Source organism: Scaptodrosophila lebanonensis, unplaced genomic scaffold (genome assembly GCF_003285725.1).
Source record: "Scaptodrosophila lebanonensis strain 11010-0011.00,11010-0021.00 unplaced genomic scaffold, SlebRS2 tig00001410-arrow-pilon, whole genome shotgun sequence".
Lineage (NCBI taxonomy): Eukaryota > Metazoa > Arthropoda > Insecta > Diptera > Drosophilidae > Scaptodrosophila > Scaptodrosophila lebanonensis.
This window is the reverse complement of record NW_022060738.1, coordinates 2,594,147-2,613,884: the sequence shown is the minus strand read 5'-3', so window position 1 is coordinate 2,613,884 and position 19,738 is coordinate 2,594,147. Positions and strand designations below refer to the sequence as shown.

At 36.4% G+C, this 19,738-nt stretch overlaps 3 protein-coding genes across 16 annotated transcripts in view; 2 read left to right on the top strand and 1 right to left on the bottom strand.

Annotated features, from left to right (window-relative positions):
- Positions 1-1,292: 1,292 nt before the first annotated feature.
- LOC115630670 lies at positions 1,293-5,745 on the top strand. Its single transcript, XM_030527314.1, has 3 exons — positions 1,293-1,875; positions 1,944-2,117; positions 5,289-5,745. Exons 1-3 carry the CDS (start codon positions 1,827-1,829, stop codon positions 5,519-5,521), a joined length of 456 nt encoding a protein of 151 aa, XP_030383174.1. The 5' UTR covers positions 1,293-1,826; the 3' UTR covers positions 5,522-5,745.
- Positions 5,746-6,093: 348 nt separating this feature from the next.
- On the top strand, positions 6,094-6,945 carry LOC115630704. The gene is made up of 3 exons (XM_030527357.1): positions 6,094-6,250; positions 6,349-6,525; positions 6,608-6,945. Exons 1-3 carry the CDS (start codon positions 6,196-6,198, stop codon positions 6,823-6,825), a joined length of 450 nt encoding a protein of 149 aa, XP_030383217.1. The 5' UTR covers positions 6,094-6,195; the 3' UTR covers positions 6,826-6,945.
- A 1,160-nt stretch (positions 6,946-8,105) lies between these two features.
- The window catches only part of LOC115630425 (GTPase-activating protein skywalker), a 70,908-nt gene continuing 59,275 nt past the window's right edge, over positions 8,106-19,738 (bottom strand). For 3 of the 14 annotated variants that reach the window (XM_030526969.1, XM_030526967.1, XM_030526964.1), the window contains 8 exons: positions 16,015-16,139; positions 15,613-15,941; positions 14,774-14,945; positions 14,456-14,485; positions 12,595-12,651; positions 11,760-11,918; positions 11,477-11,697; positions 8,106-10,716 (listed from right to left, as the gene is read on the bottom strand). In XM_030526969.1, coding sequence (XP_030382829.1) covers positions 10,575-10,716; positions 11,477-11,697; positions 11,760-11,918; positions 12,595-12,651; positions 14,456-14,485; positions 14,774-14,945; positions 15,613-15,941; positions 16,015-16,139 — 1,235 coding nt within the window. In that variant the 3' untranslated portion in view covers positions 8,106-10,574. Of the gene's footprint in view, positions 10,717-11,476; positions 11,698-11,759; positions 11,919-12,594; positions 12,652-13,322; positions 13,410-14,455; positions 14,486-14,773; positions 14,946-15,612; positions 15,942-16,014; positions 16,140-19,738 lie in introns of all 14 variants that reach the window. The other 11 variants (XM_030526970.1, XM_030526966.1, XM_030526972.1 and 8 more) reach the window with 8 other exon arrangements.

The window sequence follows — 19,738 nt, the reverse complement described above, 5'->3', positions numbered from 1 at the left end:
TTAAGAGGATAGTGTTGAACACCTCCTCTTTCACCTTCCAGCTCTAAGCAGTTGCAGGTTCTCTGCCCTGGGTAGAGCATACCTGAATGATCTCAGAGCTGAAAAAGATTTAGTTTATAGACACAGTCAATTTCATAAAAAGCACGGGGTGGTTGAAGTAATTGAGATGAGATTTTATTGTATCACAATGGCCTTTTAGACCTAAGTGGGAGGATGATCACCATCACCCCGGCCATTATAACCTATGTTGTTTTTTTTTTATATATATTTATTAAGTATTTTTATTTATTATGTGTACACCTAAAACTCAGTTGGTGCCTGTCTGTTTGTCTCTAGGTGTATCTATCGTGTTTAGTAGTTCAATTCATTCTACAGTATTCTGGACCTCTCCCTTTGGACTGGAAAATTAGCTCTCTGTAGCTTTGTAGTATGAAAATACGACGCAGATAAATGTTCAATTTTCAAATCTAGCGAGATCATACAAACACGATATTGATAGTCCGAATAGAATAATAGGGGTTTGGTTAAAAAATACATTCAGCAGAAATGAGGTCAATTTACTAGATTTTGGAAGAAACTTCTGGAAAATGATTACAGATTTTCCAATGTTCTTTTAAGAATTAATAAACACTCTAAAGTCGAATTTTAAATGATTTCGAAATCACGAAATACTTATGATTCTTATGCTTACAATGAAGTCGCTGCGAAGCAGTGCGCCGGTCAAGCAGCGCAACAGTCGAAATGTGTTTTTTAAGTATTTCGGATGGCACGGCGCCCAAAGCAGTCCTCAATGCATCATCGAGTAGGCAAAAATATGAAATATGCACATATACTCGTACATATGTATGTATGTATTTACAAATAAAAGAAGCGGATAAAAGCTGTCCGTGCGTGAGTGACTACAATTAAAGCTCCCAGAGACCCACACGCACACACATGTGTGTTTGTGAATGTGACTTTGGCATGCTCTTTGGCGAGCTCTTTGGGAAAGAGAGAGAGGGCAGGCAGGCAGGCAGGCGGGCAATGGAAGAGCTGCTCCATGCTTTTCCGTTACATACTCGCAGGCATCTAGTATATTGGCCGCATATTTTGTAGTTTTATTAAACGAAAAGAGTTGCGCGCGTCTGCGGAAAATTCATTAAATTTAGACAGACAAAAACAACAACAGAAAGGAAAGAACATTTCTTTCTGCTGGCCAGCGCGCACACGAGAGCCAAAGCCAAGGAGTTGAATTTGGAAATGCTTTGGCATTTTTCAGTACAATTTCGAACGCGGTCGCTGACTGACTGCCGTCGCACTCATCGCGGCACACCGGAAAAACGACAACAACCGCAACCGCAACAGCAAAGCAATAGCAACAACAACAACAAGAAGAGCGAAGACGCTGACAAATCAGACAGCGTGTTGTTGTCTGTGTCTGTCGGTGGGAAAAGTGAAGGAAAATTGCCAATGCGAAAAGCTTGAGTGGCGGTGCGGGGGCAAGAGGCCGACACGCGTGTTTACGTTTTCGTTTCGTTACGTGCGGCTGCCTTTTGAAAGATGTAAAAATAATTTATAGAAAAATATTGTATATTTTTTGCTGCACAAATATACATGCATACATACATACACACTCGTAGTCGTACATACTTATGTGCCAGCACTTCGAATCGTTTTTATAGCGCTGTGTGAAAAACATTTATAAATACGAAGTGAGGAAAGAGTTTTCCAAAATTGGCCAAAAGACAGCAACACCAACAGCAGCAGCAGCAACAGGCGACTTGCCGCCCGATTATACATTATTATAGCCTTCCCATACATATACCTGAATATATATATTCGTCATTATGCAGTATTTACTTTTGCTGTCCGCCTGCGTCGCCTTCCTTTCGTCAGGTCTGTACTATACCGTTTAGCCTATAAATCATGTAGAACTCACGACTCGCTCCGCTCTTGGCCAACAGCTTACGCCATCAAATGCTTTGCCTGCGAATCTGTCTACGAATCGAGCTGTGGCGAGAATTTCGAAATGGAAAACCATTTCAAATATGATTGCGCATTTATAGCGCCGCCACGTTTCCTCGAGAACGAGCTGTCGATGCCAAATGCCACGGCGTGTGTGAAGCGCGTTTTCAAGGGTAAGTGTGGGGCCAATTAATTAATTATTAGCCACAGGCCAACCCTTTTTTCATTCCGCACTAAGTACTATGTTCCTCATTTTTATGCCATTGTACCGAAAGGCATAGATTATTGAAAGTCAAGAGTAAAGTTAAAACCGTTCATTTATTCAACTATTCATCCATTGAACTTCCATAATATCCCACGTTGTTCATATGCTGACCAATTTATTCAGAATCCATAGATGTACTAAATGTACATAGATTCGTAGAGGAATTAAATGCTTTTAGAACTTTTTTTATTATAATGCAACTTACTTATGTATTTTTACAAAGCAACTGCAAACATTTAAGTCTTTTTATACCCTGTACCCGTAGGGTAAAAAGGGTATATTAGGTTTGTGCAAAGTATGTAACATACAGAAGGAAGCATCTCCGACCCCATAAAGTATATATATTCTTGATCAGCATGACGAGAGAAATCGATCTAGACATGTCCGTCCGTCTGTCCGTCCGTCTGTCCGTCCGTCTGTGCGTCCGTCTGTCCGTCTGTCCGTCTGGATGAACGTGAGGATCTCAGAAACTATAAAAGCTAGAATAACCAAAGTTGGCATCCAGATTCTCCTAGGTCCGAGTAAGGACGAGTTTATTTTATTTTTTTTAATTTTCCTTGTTTTTTTTGTTACCTCCAGTTCCAGTTTCCAGTTTCCTCTAAAAATGATTACTGAATACCGTAATTTCATTCATATTTTGTGGAAATTCCTAAAACTGTTCGGTAGACAGGCACGCCTTGGCATGACTTGGCTTTGCATTTAAGAATTTCTGCAAAAGCTTTAGAGACAAGAAAGTGGAAGAGATAGTACAGTTTCAAGGGCAACCCTTTCTAAATGATCGCACAGATCAAACCAAGGGCATTATATTGCATTCGAACAGACCTCTTCAGGTCTCAGTGTGTTGCCAAAATATAGCTTCTGTGAAATATTTTCATATATTTTCACAGATGTAAGCAAATTTTCCAAGTTCCAAATAAAAATACAGTTTCACAAAATTAGAATTCCTTATTCTATAAAAAATGTTAGCGACAATTGCAAAACAAATGATTTGCATAGCAACAGAACAAAGTAGTCCGAATAGTAAACGCATTTATATGAAGCTATTTGTTGAGTATGATGGCTTCTTAGAGCAAGCGAAACTCTATTTTTAATAACTTTAATTCAACGCTTCAAGAAAGGTTGCTACAAAGCTACAAAGCAAAGAAAGTATGTATTTAACACCGCTGGGATCGATGTCGAACTAACTCTACATACTGTAGTGCTGTTTCAAATAGAAATATCTAGACAAACTGATATGCTTTAAAAAATTAATACAAAATATAGTTAACACCACGAAAGGTTATTAAAGGAACTTAATAACTAAATGGGCAGGTCTGTGCATTAACTTCATAAACAATGTATGAATACTCTTGATCAAATAATAAATTTTGTTAGCAGCTATAAATAATATAAGTATTGGACTAAACTTAATACATACTGATGGAATCAATCAATGACTTAAGGACCTACATTACGTGTAAACTCAATCGTATTTTCTATCACATGAAGGTACGAGTACAAGGGGCTTCATAAATATAGCATACTTTTCTGGTTTGTTACTACGTTTACATAAAACATAACGTGACATAAATAAATTAATTACTATTTGCTTCCTCTGCATCAAGTGCAAGTTTTCTACAATTCTCTAAAGATATTATATGATGATATGATATGATTTCACATTTAAAAGATGAAGAAAACCCGAACCGCACGCCGTTGAACATCACGGCTACAGTAAATAGTTCAAGTACTAGATCAAGAAACGGATGTATATATGTACTTATAAAGAGACGTACTCGCAGATTTTTGTTTGACTTTCAGCTCACCCTGTAAACCATTGATCTATTAATGCATCAATGGATTTTACGTGTAAACATGATGCAGCTTCCTATACATGTCTATCTATTTATATGTTTTATGTATATAGTATAGATAATTCTATGCGATTTGTTTCAACTTAAAGATGTACCAGTTTTTACAAAAACGTTCATTCCAGCGGACATAAATACACTCGTAATTAATTTAATTCAATTTTAATGCACGCAGAGTCTACATACTTTGCGATGCAAGAGAGAACGCATTTTAGCTACGGCTCTCTTAATTGTTACCATTACTCTCTACTTTTCCCTTGCTCTCTTATTGCAATCGGTAAAGCTGCACTTCAAAGCTTAAAGCCATGTGTTCGGTTGGCCTTGAACGTATTGCACGGCCTTGGTGCGATCTCTTTTGAAATCAGATTAAAAACGTTTAATGTTAGTTCAATTTTGAATTTGTTCTGTTATTTGTTTAAAAGTACTTAATGTTCAATAATTAAATTTCATGTCGAAAGAACTTTAGGCATTTAAGTTTTCAGAGAGCGTAGGTGTTTGACTTTTGCAAAATATTCGAGAATAATAAAGCTTAAATAATGTTTGACGGGTGTTTATAAGTAGTACTACCCATATTCCCACTTTTTAAAAAAGTTCTTGATTCAGACTGAAACTGAACAGAAGTGCATTCTATTGACAAAAAATGATTAAACAATTTTGAGAAGGGTTTCTACGATTAGGAGATTTAAGCAAACACTTTTCTACAATTCTTGTTTTAAACAATTGGCCTTCTTTCATTCTTCCCGCAAAAGAGCGCCATTTTCTTGGGGTATTAGTTGGCTGCAAGGTGTTGGAATTAATTATATTTGTTTGTTAATGACGAGCATCGCAAATGTCGAAACAAAAATCCTTAATCGCCGATAATTCAGCTGTCTGGCGTTTGACAGCCGCAGTGGCTCCCAATGGCAATGAAACCGCGCGCCCATTGCCCTTTGCATCGATTCAATGACACAAGCAACAGTTGTTGTGGGCTGCCAGGGCGGCGCCTACACTGATATGTGTTACTCCCCTCGAGGGATGCAAGAGTCCACTATGTGGTGTTCACGTCAGCGCTTTAAATAGATTCGTGTCCGCCACATAATTCAAGAAAAGGGCAGCTTAAATGCTAGCGGCGCTAGATTAGCATTTCTCGTGTAATATATTGATATACAAGTATACTCGTACTCGTACATATGTATATATGGAGAATCATATCGTCTCTATTTTTGTTTCAATTTTCGTTTCAATGACAGAGCACGGCGTACAGAAATTCGTGCGGGGCTGCTACTTTGGTGACGTCAACGAGACCGACATTGGCTGTCGTCTGGACCCGTCGCTGGTGGCCGTGCAGGACGCCAGTTGCCACGTCTGCTACAACGAGAACTACTGCAATGGAGGGGAGTCCCGGACACACGAGGGCATAGAGTGGAAGATGTTGTCACTGTTTGTGTTTATTTTGGCCTCTCGCGTACTCAAGCTTGGCTAATTACTCGCAGGTGATACCATTAGGGATGCCAACGCCCCAATCTAGGCCGCGAAAAGACAATCAACAGGGCGTATGAGCAACAAAATATTAACTAGTTATATAGTTGGAAATATGTAGTAGTTGGAGAATAAGAACACACACACACACAAACACACTAAACACACAAACATACAACACATGAGCGCAATACAAATAAACTAATAAAAAATAATTTTAGAAGCTAATTTGTTTATTTATTCAATAACACTAATGAACTTTTGCTGCTGGCCAGCCATTCCGATGAATGGCAATAGAATGGCGGGATGGAGGATTGGGGGAAGAGAGGAAAGAGGGAGGCGAAGGCAAGGGCGCGTCACTATTACCGCTCCCACACAGAACCGCAGCAATGTTTTATGTCAACGTGAATATTTCATTCTATACTTCTTTGTTTTTCAATATTATTTTTCGCCTATCAAACGCCTCTCATTTCGCATTGTATACTTACTAGTCGTGTATGTGAAGAAAATGGAAATCTTTATGAAAATGTTCATTCAGATTTCGTGCCATTTTATGCTCAGTCTGGCCAGAGCACGACGAGGCAACGGTTCTACTTACGTACCATGTGTTGATTCGCACGGTAATCGCTCGACAAACCCCGCACCGCCTCAGCTCTTCAGCCTCTTCCCCCTCCCCATATGAGAATGCGCGTGCCTATCTCGCTGTGGCTGCTGGCCACGTTCGCCACTGCAGGTGAGTGACGAGCGATTGTCTAGAGCCGAAAACGATAAACAGAACAGAAAATCAGATATACTGTATACTGGTTGCTATAATGCCGTCATCTCGGTCAGCCTTTGCCATTTCATGCTACGAATGCGACTCGATCAATGACAAATATTGCGGCGAAACCTTCATTCCCGACGACATCGCGCAAACCGATTGCGATGCCCTGCAGGTGCCCGAACGCCTTCAACTCTACTATCCCCAGCGACCCGCCACCGCCTGCCTGACGAAGTTCTACGATGGCCGTAAGTACCACCAAGTACCCAGTGGTGCCCAATTGTAAATGCACTTCTACTTGTATTTCTACATGCCACTTATATTCTGCAGTGCCGGGCGAAAAGTATTTCATTCGTCGTTCCTGCTACTTCGGCAATATAGCTGATTCATTGTTTACGTGTGACGAGCATCCGGATCCGTTGGTGCCGTATCTTAAGTTCTTCGGCTGCTTCGCCTGCGACGATGATCTGTGCAATGCCAGCGCTCGCGGCATTATATCGTGGACTACAGTCCTAGCTGGCCTACTGCTTTGGCTTTGGATGCACTGAGTTGGTAATGAAGAAATGATTTAAAAATAGTTTAAACAATTGTAATTAACCAACAACAAATAACTGAATGGTGAAAAGTATGCATTAAACGATACAATATGTGTATGTTCCTAAACCAAACAAGTTTCAATCGCTTTGAATTATGCAAAGAAAACATCATCTTGCTATGTCTGAGCTCTCAAATTTTTGCTCGAGTCAGCTTCTTGACCGTCATACACCTTCGTAGCCGATTTATGAAATTAAAATTTAATTAAAAATGAAATGTATTCAAATATGATTTCATTTCTTAGTAATACATATGTAATATGCCACTATGTGACGTTAACTAATTGCGAATTAAATGTGTGGATGGGTTTTCAAACAAACAACTCTAAAACTTAGAAATCTGAGTCACAAACTCTCGCATTCGCGTCTGGTTTTTGAGAAACATGGCAGCGATATTTTAAGTATTCATATTTCTTGGCTACAGACATTCTACACTGAAGAGATTGTTGAAAAACTAAATTGTCAAAAAATTACAGGTTAACAGGATAAACTTTAACTCTTAACAGCGTTTCCCTCTGCAGCTTCAACTTAACAGCGTTTCTCATGGATCCATAGCACTTGACAGCTTAACAGCTAACAGTGTTACACTTATCAGCGTTATGCTTAGCGCGACACTTAACAGCATTTCTCTTAAAAACTTAACATACACGTACAATATGATAGTATTTAACAGCGTTACTTCAACAGTTTCGCTTTCATTGAAGCTAAGTATGTCGACCTAAAACAGAATAGATTGTATATACAAGTACTAGTTTAAATGGGATAATAAAATATATAATACGCAGATATCAATGAATTATATGTGCTTGTACCAAGCCGAGCCTTTCTGGTAACAATAATAAGAATAACAGTTCATAACTAGTACAGACTTCTGCTGGATAGTGGTCTGAGAACCAGTACGGACTGCGAATCGATGGTATTTGATCTAAAAAGAAGGTCATAGAAATGCCAGATTGGGGTAAGAGAATAAGTTAAGCTACATACTCTTTCAACCGCTGGCTTGCTACACGCTTTAAATAGATTAGTCGCATATACTATGTATCATATATTGCTGGGGCTATAGTTTGAAATCACTGAAAACACATTGAAGTAACTCTAAAATGATTTTCAACATTGTTGTTGTATATGTTTTTATTGTTTTATACATCCACTAAAATGATTTAACATACACATATATATATATATATATATATATATATATATATATATATATATATTTATATATAAATAATCCGTTTGTTGAATTAAATGTAATGTACGCATATATGCTTTTTATTGTAAGCTTTCATCGTCTACTATATTCTTTCTTTCCATATATGATAGTTTATACTCGTATGTATTATTTTAGATGTAATGCTCTTTATCAGTTAAGCAGTTAGGGTGTGTCGGCAAAAAGGCGACACATCTATGGAGAAGCAAACATTTACACAAACACATTTATTCATAAATATAATAATTTCAGTTGTCAATAACAAAATAAATGATTGGTTGTTGTTGATTACAGAATAATAGTTAGCTGTTGAGAAACCTACACAATAACGAACAATGTAGTATAATGAAAAACAAGAGCGCAGGGGCTGAGAAACTTAACTAACAAATATTTTACAAAGTTTTTGAAACATATTTGCCAATACTCTTCAAAGATGGTATATGTATATATGTCGTGGTCATAACAAACAAACAGGCCATTAACAATTCTTTAAGAATAGTCAACTAAGTAGATAATACAAATATTATTAATAATACATAATAATATAAGAAAGTAGAAACAATTTCTTAGGTATTCTAAATGAGTAACAACTTGTCTTGCAGCAGCAATATTTGAACTCTTCCTGCTTCCTATGTTCTATTTTTTTGTTTAGTTCTAATAAGTTGGTTAAATATTCATCAATTAACGACAACACAGAGCGTTTGCTTAAGCCGTAAAACTAATTTGTTGTTGTTGCTCTACAAATATTTGGCCACAAGTTGCAGCTGCCAGTTAATTTGGGTTTGGTTTGGAGACCTCTGTGGAGTACCAGCTCCGAAATTTTATTGAGCAGTGCAAGGGAATTTACTTTCTGAGAAATGCAGCAGCAACAACTTTCAGCCAATTTGCTAACATTTTTCACTTCGTTGTGTGTGTTTAATTATTTGTTTTCTTGTAACTGGTAGTTGGTAAGTTTTATTAACAATTCACTTTCGTAGTGCAAACTGCAGTGGCAGACTGAGCGGGCAATCAGTTGAAGCTCTCAATACGTTCAAAGGGGTAATATGAAATAGTTGTGCTCGGAAAAGTCGAGCTTCGGAATTCTGGATAGACACCAAACACACATAGCATTGCTGACTAGAAAATTGTGCAGAAGTAAGGGATTGAATTGTCCAAAGTTTTTGCCCGCAAATTTCATGAACTTTACGCTGTTAATATACAAGTATAGAATGGAATATGGGTTCTAATACGATTAGCATTCGAAAGGGCATCAATGAGATCAATTTCAATTCGTTTGTGTGTGTTTCCGAGTGCCTAAGAAGTTACGGGTAAATAAAAACTTCAAGTGCGTGCACACTCAGGCGCCTTGTTTATAGGGCATGGATAGAGTCTAGAGTCTAGATCCATCCACACCTTATACATTACTAACTGTTTTTGTTCTCTAATACTATTGTAAGTGGTTTGTATTGTAATGTTTGAAAAGTTAAACCCATTTAGTTATTGCTGATTATTCAATCTATGGATCTACATATTTATATGCATATATGTATGTGGATATATGTTTGTATATAAGGAGTATAAGGAGTACGGCTTGTAATTTTTAACAAATTGTTGCATGTATTTCATAATTTTCATTTCTCATAATGTTCATTTAGTGGCGACATTAAAGCTAAACTAAATACAAATTTCTTGAATCATGTTCGTTTCGCAACTAAGATAAATAGACGTAGTATGTATAATGCATTTACAAAATAAAATTTATGCACGTAGTAATAATAATAATAGTATAATTTAATATTAATAACATTATAATAACGAATTCAGTCAAGTCAGTAAATTTGGTTTCCACAAAATAATATTATGATAGCGAAGAGGAGAAACAAATGTACAAATGAAAGAAAAGAAAGCAGTCGCTGCCACGATTTTCCCATTTCGATTTCCTCCCTTTTGAGTTCTTTTGTTTTTTATGCAAAAATGGTTTTAAGGAATAATATTTGATTGGTGCCTGCTTTCAGAACTTTAACATAAATTTACATTTAGATATACACATTCATAATATTAAGATTATTATTTATATAATATATATATTTATACTTGATAACAACTATTGTATAGAATTCCAAAGCTTTGCGTTTTAAAACATTAACTCACAGAGTATTTTCATTATAAGTATATTATATAATTTGTTTGTTGTTTGTTATTTCTTTATTATATTCCTTTTTGCTTCGCTTTGCTTTCATTCTCGTTCTCATCTCATCTCATGCCATTTCAATTTCGATTTATAAATAGATCTTTATAAATGTTCACTCACGTTTGATTTGTCATCAAAGCTTGGCAACTAGATTGATTTTCTTTCAAACGTAAGCGGGCTTGTTAGTATCTCTTGTGTTAGTATCTGTATCTGAGTGTCTGACTGTGTATCAGTGTGTGTGTGTGTGTGTGGCCTTGAGAGCAGTGTAGGCTGAGCACTTAAACATCGGCGGGCAATTTCTGTTGGTCAGCAGCGACGTCAAGCTTAGATGCCCACAAAGCCATAAACCTCGAGCACACGTATCTCAAAATCTCCGGATGGACACAGCGGCGGATTGTTGAAGGTCTTACAGCTGTCTGTCTTGCCAAACCGTATGTTCTCATCCATCCAAATAGCTTGGCCCTCACTGTAAGTTGCAGAAGAAGGATATAAATCAGTTAATACGAACTTCATATGAAATTTCAATAATAATTGTGATCACTGATCCGGAAATGTAGGGCCAATTCCTTTTTAAATGTTCCATTACGGCTCTGAAATTAAGTTACCATTTTAAGTGATCACTAACATGAAACAAACCCACTGACTGGCCTTTGATCTCAGATTTTTAAGAGAAATTTAAATTTCGAAAAAAAAATCAAAAATTTTTTAATAATCTTCGCAACGTTATATTGGGAACAGTAGCTGATTATTGAAAATATATTTAACAATATAAAGCAATATCATTTCATCATTAAAAACTGATCCTCAGATCACTTATTGCTAGTAACAGAAATTCTACACATATTTGTTTTGTGTTCCTAAATTTTCATTGTTAATATATAATTGAGCCCTGAATACGCTTTGGCAGGGACCTGCACTATGATCAACGCAAATTCATGTTCCATTATTGGGAACTATTAAGACATTTGAGGACTCTTTTTGGCATATACAAGTATATTACAAATACAAGCATTTTAAAATTCTCAACTCTAACTATGTATAATTATACATATGTACGTGTATTCTATCAAATATATGCTCTCTTAACTTTTTTACCTTGTAAATAAACGCAATGGACCGACCAGCTTGTCTTAATAAAGAAAAGTGAGCCATCCCTTTTATTCATCTACAATTTAAATGCTACGCCCAATTTTCCGACATACATGAGATGTGCTTTGGAAACTTACCCGCCGCCAATTGTTATCATTTTGGAATCCGCTGCCATAAACAATTCGGACGAGTGACCCAAGTCTTTGTCATTCTCAATGCCCACCCAGGGGTATTTGGCGCGTTCGGGATAGAGGGAGAAGAGGAAGGTCTCGCCAGTGCCAAAGTAGGCCTGTCGCTGGCCTCTGTCGTCCTTGACGTTGCGTTCAAACCAGCGCGAGGAGCAGTAGGCGCCAAAAACCTGCATGGAAGAGTACAACTTGTATATCTCTATATAAGAATGTTAAGCATAGTGCAACTCACCTCATTATTGCACGTCTTGATCATGAGGAGTGTGGGCTCATGCTGCTCCACGCGCACGTAGAATGTTGTCAGTGAGCAGCCGTGCTCCTCAGTAGTGTAAAGCAGTACCGGTTGGTACATTGTTATGCGCACGGGTAGCCACGACCACAGCGTGAACAACTACGAGGGGGTAAGATAAAGGTACAATTATCTTCTACTGAACAGATCCATTTGCATATTTAGAATTAAGCGCAAATTAACTACTAACAGAGTAACTTTAAAGAGGTAGCACAGTTTAGCCAAAAACGGTTAAGTATTTTACACAAATAACATAATTAGTTGGCAGCATAAAACATTAGCTAAGCGAAAATGCTAAAGAGTCTAATTAAAAGCTAAGTTAAGTTTAAACAACAGGCAAATACAAAAATTCACTCAAATACAGCTTAGTTAAGCAAAAAAGCAGTTCATCTAAAACTGCAGCGGCAACGCATGCTGCTTAGCATTGAACAGCGACTGTCAAACTGCTGCTGTAACAACAGCAGCAATGAGCGCATGCTTATGAACAGTCACTCTAAAACTGTAGTGCCGGGGAGAATGGCGAATGGATCGAGCATTATAATACTTAATTGATGTAATTCTTACATTTTGATTATCAATACGTACGTACTACAGACAATGCACACACAATCATAGACAGACTGACTGAGAGACAGACAGACAGGCAGACACACACACACACACACTTGGGTGAGACGTCACTTTGTGTTTTTTTTTTATATGTTGGAGTATTTGGATGTTTGGTTGGGGACGGAAGGGGAGCTTGCATTTATTTTTGAGGTTTTTGCATAATGCTTACAAATTGTCTATCCGTCCAGGTTTTTATGAAATTCGTTGTGCCCGGTAAACCAAAATGCTATGAAAAAAGATTATATCATGTCAATTACAAGTCTGTGAAGTCTCTGAAGTCTCTTATATGCAGATATACTACATAGTATGAGACTGAATAATAACTTAGGCTGAGCTAGAACAGGGGCTAGAGTGGCGGAAGGGGGCACATTGAACGATTGAGGATAGATAGAAATGGAATAGATAGAGTGGAATCTGAGGGAATTCGATTTATATTCACTTTCATTTACAACTCAAGTTGCGCTGCACAGTTCCTTTTAAACTCTATGACTTGATGCAAAGAGAAAACCAAAATGAATGCAAAAAATTATAAGCAAAAAGGATGCCAACCAATATTCGTTCATCATAATACAGCTTGCATTATAATAATATATAAATACATATATTTTGGGTATTTGAAATTTGTTATAAAGAAAATGAAACTTTGGCGCATGTCATGCATTCTAAAGTGCCTGGGCAGTGTTGAAAAATGCTTTAAGAAGTGGAGATAGAGAGCGGCATGTGAGAGGGCAAGTGAGGTGCATTTTAAAAGCATAACATATTTATTGTTCTTGGTTATCTTGTTGTAGATATATAGTGAATATGTAACAAACTAGCAGAATACAATTATACGAGTATAGGTATTTGAATATCTGAAGATTTGCTTATCGGTTTTTTTCGATTCAAAATCAAACTTACATCTTCGTTGGTACACACTTGACTTTTCAAATTGTGTATGGGATAGACGCCCATGGCGATAGCTCTATGACCGGGCGATTTTTCGCCCTAAATGTAATTTAAAAAAAAAAAAAAACAAAAAAAATGCAAATGCACGTGTGGACAGAGTTTTTAAACAAAGCAAATGAAATGCGTTAAGTTTTTAGTTCGGAAATTTCGGTTCAAATGGATAAATTAATGTTGATAAAGCGTACGCATTTATTATATTCACAGTTGATTATCGATATGATGGATTTGGTTTTAGTTTTTGATTCGTTTCGTTTCATTAATATTCATTCATAGTTGCCAAGGCAGCAAAAAATACAAGAAAAATAGAAATAAATTTTATGGGCTTTATTTTATAAAAGTATGTAAATATATATGCATGTCTATATAACAATTTATCAGTTTAGTTGGTTAAATTCGTTTTTGATTAGTGTTTTATGTAGTTTTTGGTTTTGTTGTTGTTTTTGTTGGCAATGTGCAGCAAAAAAATCAAAATAAATGAAACAATAGTTTAATAATAAAGAAATTAATTAATGAAAGCAGCCTTTTGTTTATGTTTGTATTTAACAATAGTCGAGCGAACCAAACAGCAGCTTAGAATTAGTTTTCCTTTTCTCCTTTCAAACATTCCAGAAAATCAAGACAGGAACACAAAGTATTAAGAAAATATATATGAGTCCTTGCAACTAACTTGTTGATGCCCTTCGCATAAAGCAAAAATGCCAGCTTCGAAAATATATGCCCGTAATATCAGAGTAAGCTACTTCGCAAAAGCCCATTGCCTGGGTTTTAGAAGCATTGAATAAAATAAGAGAGAAAACTTCTCTCTTCTTTTTATTTTAATTTTTGTCGAAAGTTCTTGAAACAAACTCAAAAATGAAGCAGTTCATCGCAAAAGCTGCGAACGCCTTGAATCATGGGAAGGGCATTCGAGTCTAGACTCATATAAACGAACTCGATTCGGAACTCTTAAATCAAACATTTGCGTATTAAGTTGATAGAAAATCGTTCATAACATATGAAAAACAAAACAAGCACTTCATATCAACAGCAAAATTATATATCATAAGTATATATAGTAACATCAAAAGATTTGTTCAACCCCATACCAAATTGCGACAGCTCTCGGAGTGCATCTTCTGGTTATGTTTTTCGAATCGTGTGTTCGTTCGATGTAGAATTTGTTTCAAAATGGTTTGAAAGAACACAAGAAACAATAAATAAATACCATTATATATAAATATATGTGCTGTGCTGAGACTTAAAAATAACTCCTTAAAACTAAACTAAAAACGACGAATTTCTGTATCGTGTATGTGTGTTGTTGTTTGTTTCTTTTCTTTTTCCAGTGTTTGTCTAACAAATCTAGTGAGTACCTAGTGTATGTGTCTAGGGGGTTGAAATTTGCAAAAGGGGTCGACACTTACCTCACGGATGGTCAATGTGTGTGACATCATTTGAATGTTGACCTGCGACTGACTAGTGGGCAGATTATCACTTGAACGCGATTTGATTAGTTGCTTCGAACCGCTATTGAGCACGGAACGGCTTTTTAGTAGCATTTCAGTCTTGACAAATATTCTAGAAATATACTGGGAACTGAAAAGAGAAAACAGTGTTGGTAAGTATTTCATCTTCTTAGCATTCTAAATATCTTCTTAGTTTGATGCAGATTAAAAAAAAGAAAATAGTGTTGGTAAATTATTATTTATGGCCTAGAACTTCAGCCGACGTTATAGTTTGCAAACTAATAATTATGGTACTGACTCTAATAACTTTTCGTCATTTTAAATACTTTTGTTTTCACTGCAGATGAGAGAAGAAGTGTTGGAAAACTAATAATTATGGTCGCGAGCTTCAACTGTTACCTATAATATTTATCTAATTTATAAGTATTTCACATTTTCTATTTCGATACATTTTGGTACGGGTGAATAATAATATCTTAATTATTTAAAAGCAAACTCCCTGAAGTAGTGGTTGATATGTGAGATTAAGTTACCATCTCTACTGTATTCTGATCTATTTTAGGCAAGGCAATAAAACTAAAATAATTGTATTACTCGCAGATCTTTAAACACCAGAGCTAGTAAGGGTGTGCAGCTTCTCAAAACTTTAGAATTTTTGTTAGTGTAGCCATAATACATAGTTCTGCTATCAAAAACTATATCAAAACTCTACGCTGTATAATGTTAGGTCTAAAGGGCATACAACTATTCCAAACGAAGTGCTAATAGGACATTTTTGTTTGTATTGTGGCACCTACCTGAGTCCCCTAATACTAAAAGCGGCATGGAGCAGCTTCGCCGGCGACACTGGTATCTTCTTGCAGAACTTAATCATCGCATTGCCAATATCATTTTTAATATTATCCGGACTCCATTCGTTGTTCGACTGGCATTCCTTGTGGAAGAGATTGAGTATGACGAGCGCCACACGGTAGAGCACCTTGATGCCCTCGTGAAAGTAACAATCCATGATCCGCACCAGATGCTGAAAGGGTAGACCAGCTAATATCCACCAGCACCAGTCCATGAAGACGCGCTCCAGCTTCAGACCCGGGCATATGCGTTGGAAATACGAAATGGCACTCTTCTGCAAAGCATCAATTGACAATAATATTGATTAGCGAGTGCGTTCCTGACAGACCACATCGTCTAACACCTACCGTGTGCTTTTTGGCTATCTGCATGACTGTCTTCCAAGTGACCTCGTGCAATAGTTTGGTTTGATTGATGAAAACCTTCTCTTTGCTGCCAACCAGGCCGGCAAGGCAAATGTAAGCTTCCTCCTCTGAAAAATACAGATGGAAATATTATTTTAAATGTGTACCTCATATTGGTTTTATTTACATTTTATGGTATTTGCTATATGGATTGAATCAATCATTCCTATGTTCTTCGCGCTCATCAGTCAAATCGAAATTGTTTTATTTAACCTTATGGCAGCAGCACACACACAAACACACAGACACACACTCGTATTCGCATTACATTTCACATGTCGTATACGTAATATTTGCCTTTCTGCGCTTCAACGCTTCATTGTTCAGTAGTTGAAGGCGTGTGAGTCGATATCGAATTGCTCTTGGTAGCTTAGACTATCAATTATCTGTATTTAATCATACGTTGCAGCGTTGTTGCCATCGCTGACGTCGTTGGAGACCCTAACCGCGATAGGGGCTAACAATAGAAATATACACTTAGTTGCTTATTATTGGATGATTTGTAAATACAGTTTATGGTGTAATTAAGATGCTTCATAAAATTTGAAACCATAAAAAATTACGACCGAAGTTAACAGAAAACCAAAATTAACATTTGAAAAACAATGTGATTTAAAATCTCAGAATTGTCAAGACTTTAAATAAATGAAAAGAATGATGATTTAAAAACGTTTCATATTCAAATGTTTTCTTATTTTGAAAAATTAATGAAGTTTTCTGTTCTTTAGTTGTTGTGTAGCCCTAAATACAACCTTTCAACAGAAAAGGTGTTTTTAAAAATCGATGAATAATTGTAGTCTTTTCTTTTGTTTATTTTGTCTATACGAGTATACGACTTTTATGAAGAAAATTACTCTTTAAAAGTCGATGAATATTTGCAACAGAAGTTTCTTCTTTAAAGAAAAGGTTGCCTGGTGTCTTTCTCTTTTAGCCCTATATAGTACTTTTTGAAATGAAAAGTTCCTGTAACAGTTGAAGATGAACTTTTTCTGGGGACCTTTCTTTACTTTTTCTTTCTTAAAATTGAAATTAGTGTACAAAAACATATACAAGTATAGAAGCATATACTTATTTATAGAGTAAACATGAGCTGTGCTGAACTGTGCTGCCCACCACTGGAACCACATCTCATGCCATATTAGTTTTGTCGCTAATTTAATTGCACAATTTTCTAATGGCAATTCGTGCTGCATTAGGTCAAGAAAATGCATTTCTCGAGGTTGTATAAATAGGCAGACTCGATGTGGGCGTTGTTGTTGGTATTTCTGTAAATGTTGTTATTGTTGTTGTGTTCTTGCGGTTGCTATCATCGTCATCATCTGACGTTTATTTGCGGTTGTTACTGCGCCTCCACTTCATGGACTTACGCTTTCGGGTTCATTTGTGTGGGACTTGGGGGCTTGGGAGACTGAGACTGAGCCTGGGGCCGAGGTTGAGTCTTAGTCTGAGGTCTGAGCCTTTCACAGTGCCCGCAGCGATGCAGCAAATTGAATTGCAAATTCAACTGAGGTCGGCCCAAAGGGGCAAAGCTGCGATCAAGTGAGTGAGTGGCTGCCGCATTCATAATGAGCACATTTTGCTGTTTAATTTACCTTTTCGGCATGCAAATTATTTGTCTGAAAAATTAGCTAAAATTGTGTAATGAACATTGACGGCCAGAGCTGAGCTGGTCTAAAAATAAAGCACAATACTGCGTGTTCTGCATATAAACATGTGAGTTTCGATTGAGATTCGTGCCTGGCTCATTAGCACTAACGGGCCTTAAAAAATTGATAAGCCAAATAATCAATTTATAATGGAAATAAAAGCTTAAAAGAATTAATAAATTGCTTAATTTTTCAGCTGCTCGCTCTAATCTAAGCCATTTAAGTTTCAATTAGCAGGCTGACAAAAACCTTCACCAATTGACACACAAAATAGAAAACAACACGCGGAAATAATTACAGTTACAACAGGTGGTTGGGGGTGTGCGTGTGTGTATATGTGTGTGTGTGTGTGTGTGTGTGTGCATGGGTCCTATAGGGTAGGGCTTTAAATTCAATTAAGACTGCTGGTACGATGCACATTTTTACATAAGCGGCACTTTTGTTGCTTTTGCCGCTTAGCTAGTTTGCTGATAAGTGTGAACAAAAGCAGATTGCTGGTCTATCAGCCTTACCCCATCCCCTACCCCCCTTCACGCTATTGATTTGTTTCAGTTCTTCTAGTTGTAGTTTTTATTGTTCTTGTTGTTGTTATTATTGTTGTACATTACAAAGTTTAATTGTCGTTTGCCGTTGTTGTGTTTTTAGATTTGAATTTATTTACATTTTTCTTCACAGTCTCCTATCTTTTTCATTACATGCTTTGCAATGCAAAAAAAAAATTAAAATGCAAACAGCTATAGAACAAGATTTTATACTGCAACAACAACAACTGCACACCATTATCAGCGCGGTATCAGTGCAGCGTCAGCTCTTGCCGGCTTAAGGCAGTTCTGCTTAGTTTGCGATTACCCGTAATTGTAGTTTTATAATATACTTAATTGTTATCAATTCTGTCGCTTTCCTATAAACTAATTATAAGAGTTCATTGCGATAGCTGTTTGAAGCAATTGTGCAAACAATTCTTTTTGATTTAAAAGTGTTGAATAAGCACTAAAGCTTTGAAGCAATAGTGTTGGACAGATTTTGAACTTTTTATTGTTTTAAATTCGGCGGTATGTGTTTAAAAACATAATTTTCCTATCGAATAAGTAGTTATAAATATTACTTGTATTTGCCATAGAAACGATTTAAACAATTCTTTTTAATTTATGTGTGGAATAATCCCTAAAACTGATGTTGGCAAGGATTGCAAATTTTTCGAGATTTACCCAACCTCATAAAAGGTGGTGGGTGCATTCTATTTTGTGCTCAGGTAAAAGTTAGGGGATAAAAGTAGGGAGCGTGCATGCTGTTGGTTCAATGCCCTGCTCTAGTGGTCTTGGAGTTTTCTCCGAATATGACTTAAAGTCTTCCTTGGATATCTCCGCAACGGTTTATTGATTTTTAACAAGTTTTTAATTAGTCATGTTTTGGGATATAACGTTTTTAGGGTCTCTTAAGGCGTTCGAAGTCTTATCACTTAATTGTTTGACGACCAATAACTGAATAAAAGATAGCTTAAGTGGTTTTCCTATTCAGCTATCAAAAGGGTAATTTACTTTCCAATAAATAAAGCGGACTTGAAATTTGTTCTTTTAGCAGCCTTTAAGCTTAAATAGACTATAATTGAAAGGCAAATATGGTTATTGACTTGCTTTAGCGGACAAGTTTGTTTGAATGATTTGTTAGTTTCCAATTAAAAAAGTAATAACTTGGCTGCAGTTTTAAAAGTGCAAAGCATATTTTAAGTATATAATTGCAAAAACTCAGATGCACCTCTCGCCTCATATACACACATATTATATATTATTAATACTGAAATTTATAGACTGATAAGACTAACGACCTGTTTGTTTACAAAATATATTTTATTCTCATTAAATATTTGCAAATTACTGCCTATTTATAGTAAATTCGTTGTGACGAGTTGGTAAAATGTTCAAAAATGAACTTATCAATTGTCTTTCCTTAATTTGATTTAAATTTTTCGCACTCTGCTCAATCAACTCATAAATATTGGCAAACATTATCAGCATTGTTGA

Bases quoted from the DNA above. Each gene is read 5' to 3' on its own strand.
- LOC115630670 (XM_030527314.1), top strand. From the start codon at position 1,827: ATGCAGTATTTACTTTTGCTGTCCGCCTGCGTCGCCTTCCTTTCGTCA. The intron at 1,876-1,943 runs GTCTGTACTATA...CTTGGCCAACAG, and splicing joins CGTCGCCTTCCTTTCGTCAG to CTTACGCCATCAAATGCTTT. The intron at 2,118-5,288 runs GTAAGTGTGGGG...TTTCAATGACAG, and splicing joins TGTGAAGCGCGTTTTCAAGG to AGCACGGCGTACAGAAATTC.
- LOC115630704 (XM_030527357.1), top strand. From the start codon at position 6,196: ATGAGAATGCGCGTGCCTATCTCGCTGTGGCTGCTGGCCACGTTCGCC. The intron at 6,251-6,348 runs GTGAGTGACGAG...CATCTCGGTCAG, and splicing joins GGCCACGTTCGCCACTGCAG to CCTTTGCCATTTCATGCTAC. The intron at 6,526-6,607 runs GTAAGTACCACC...TATATTCTGCAG, and splicing joins GACGAAGTTCTACGATGGCC to TGCCGGGCGAAAAGTATTTC.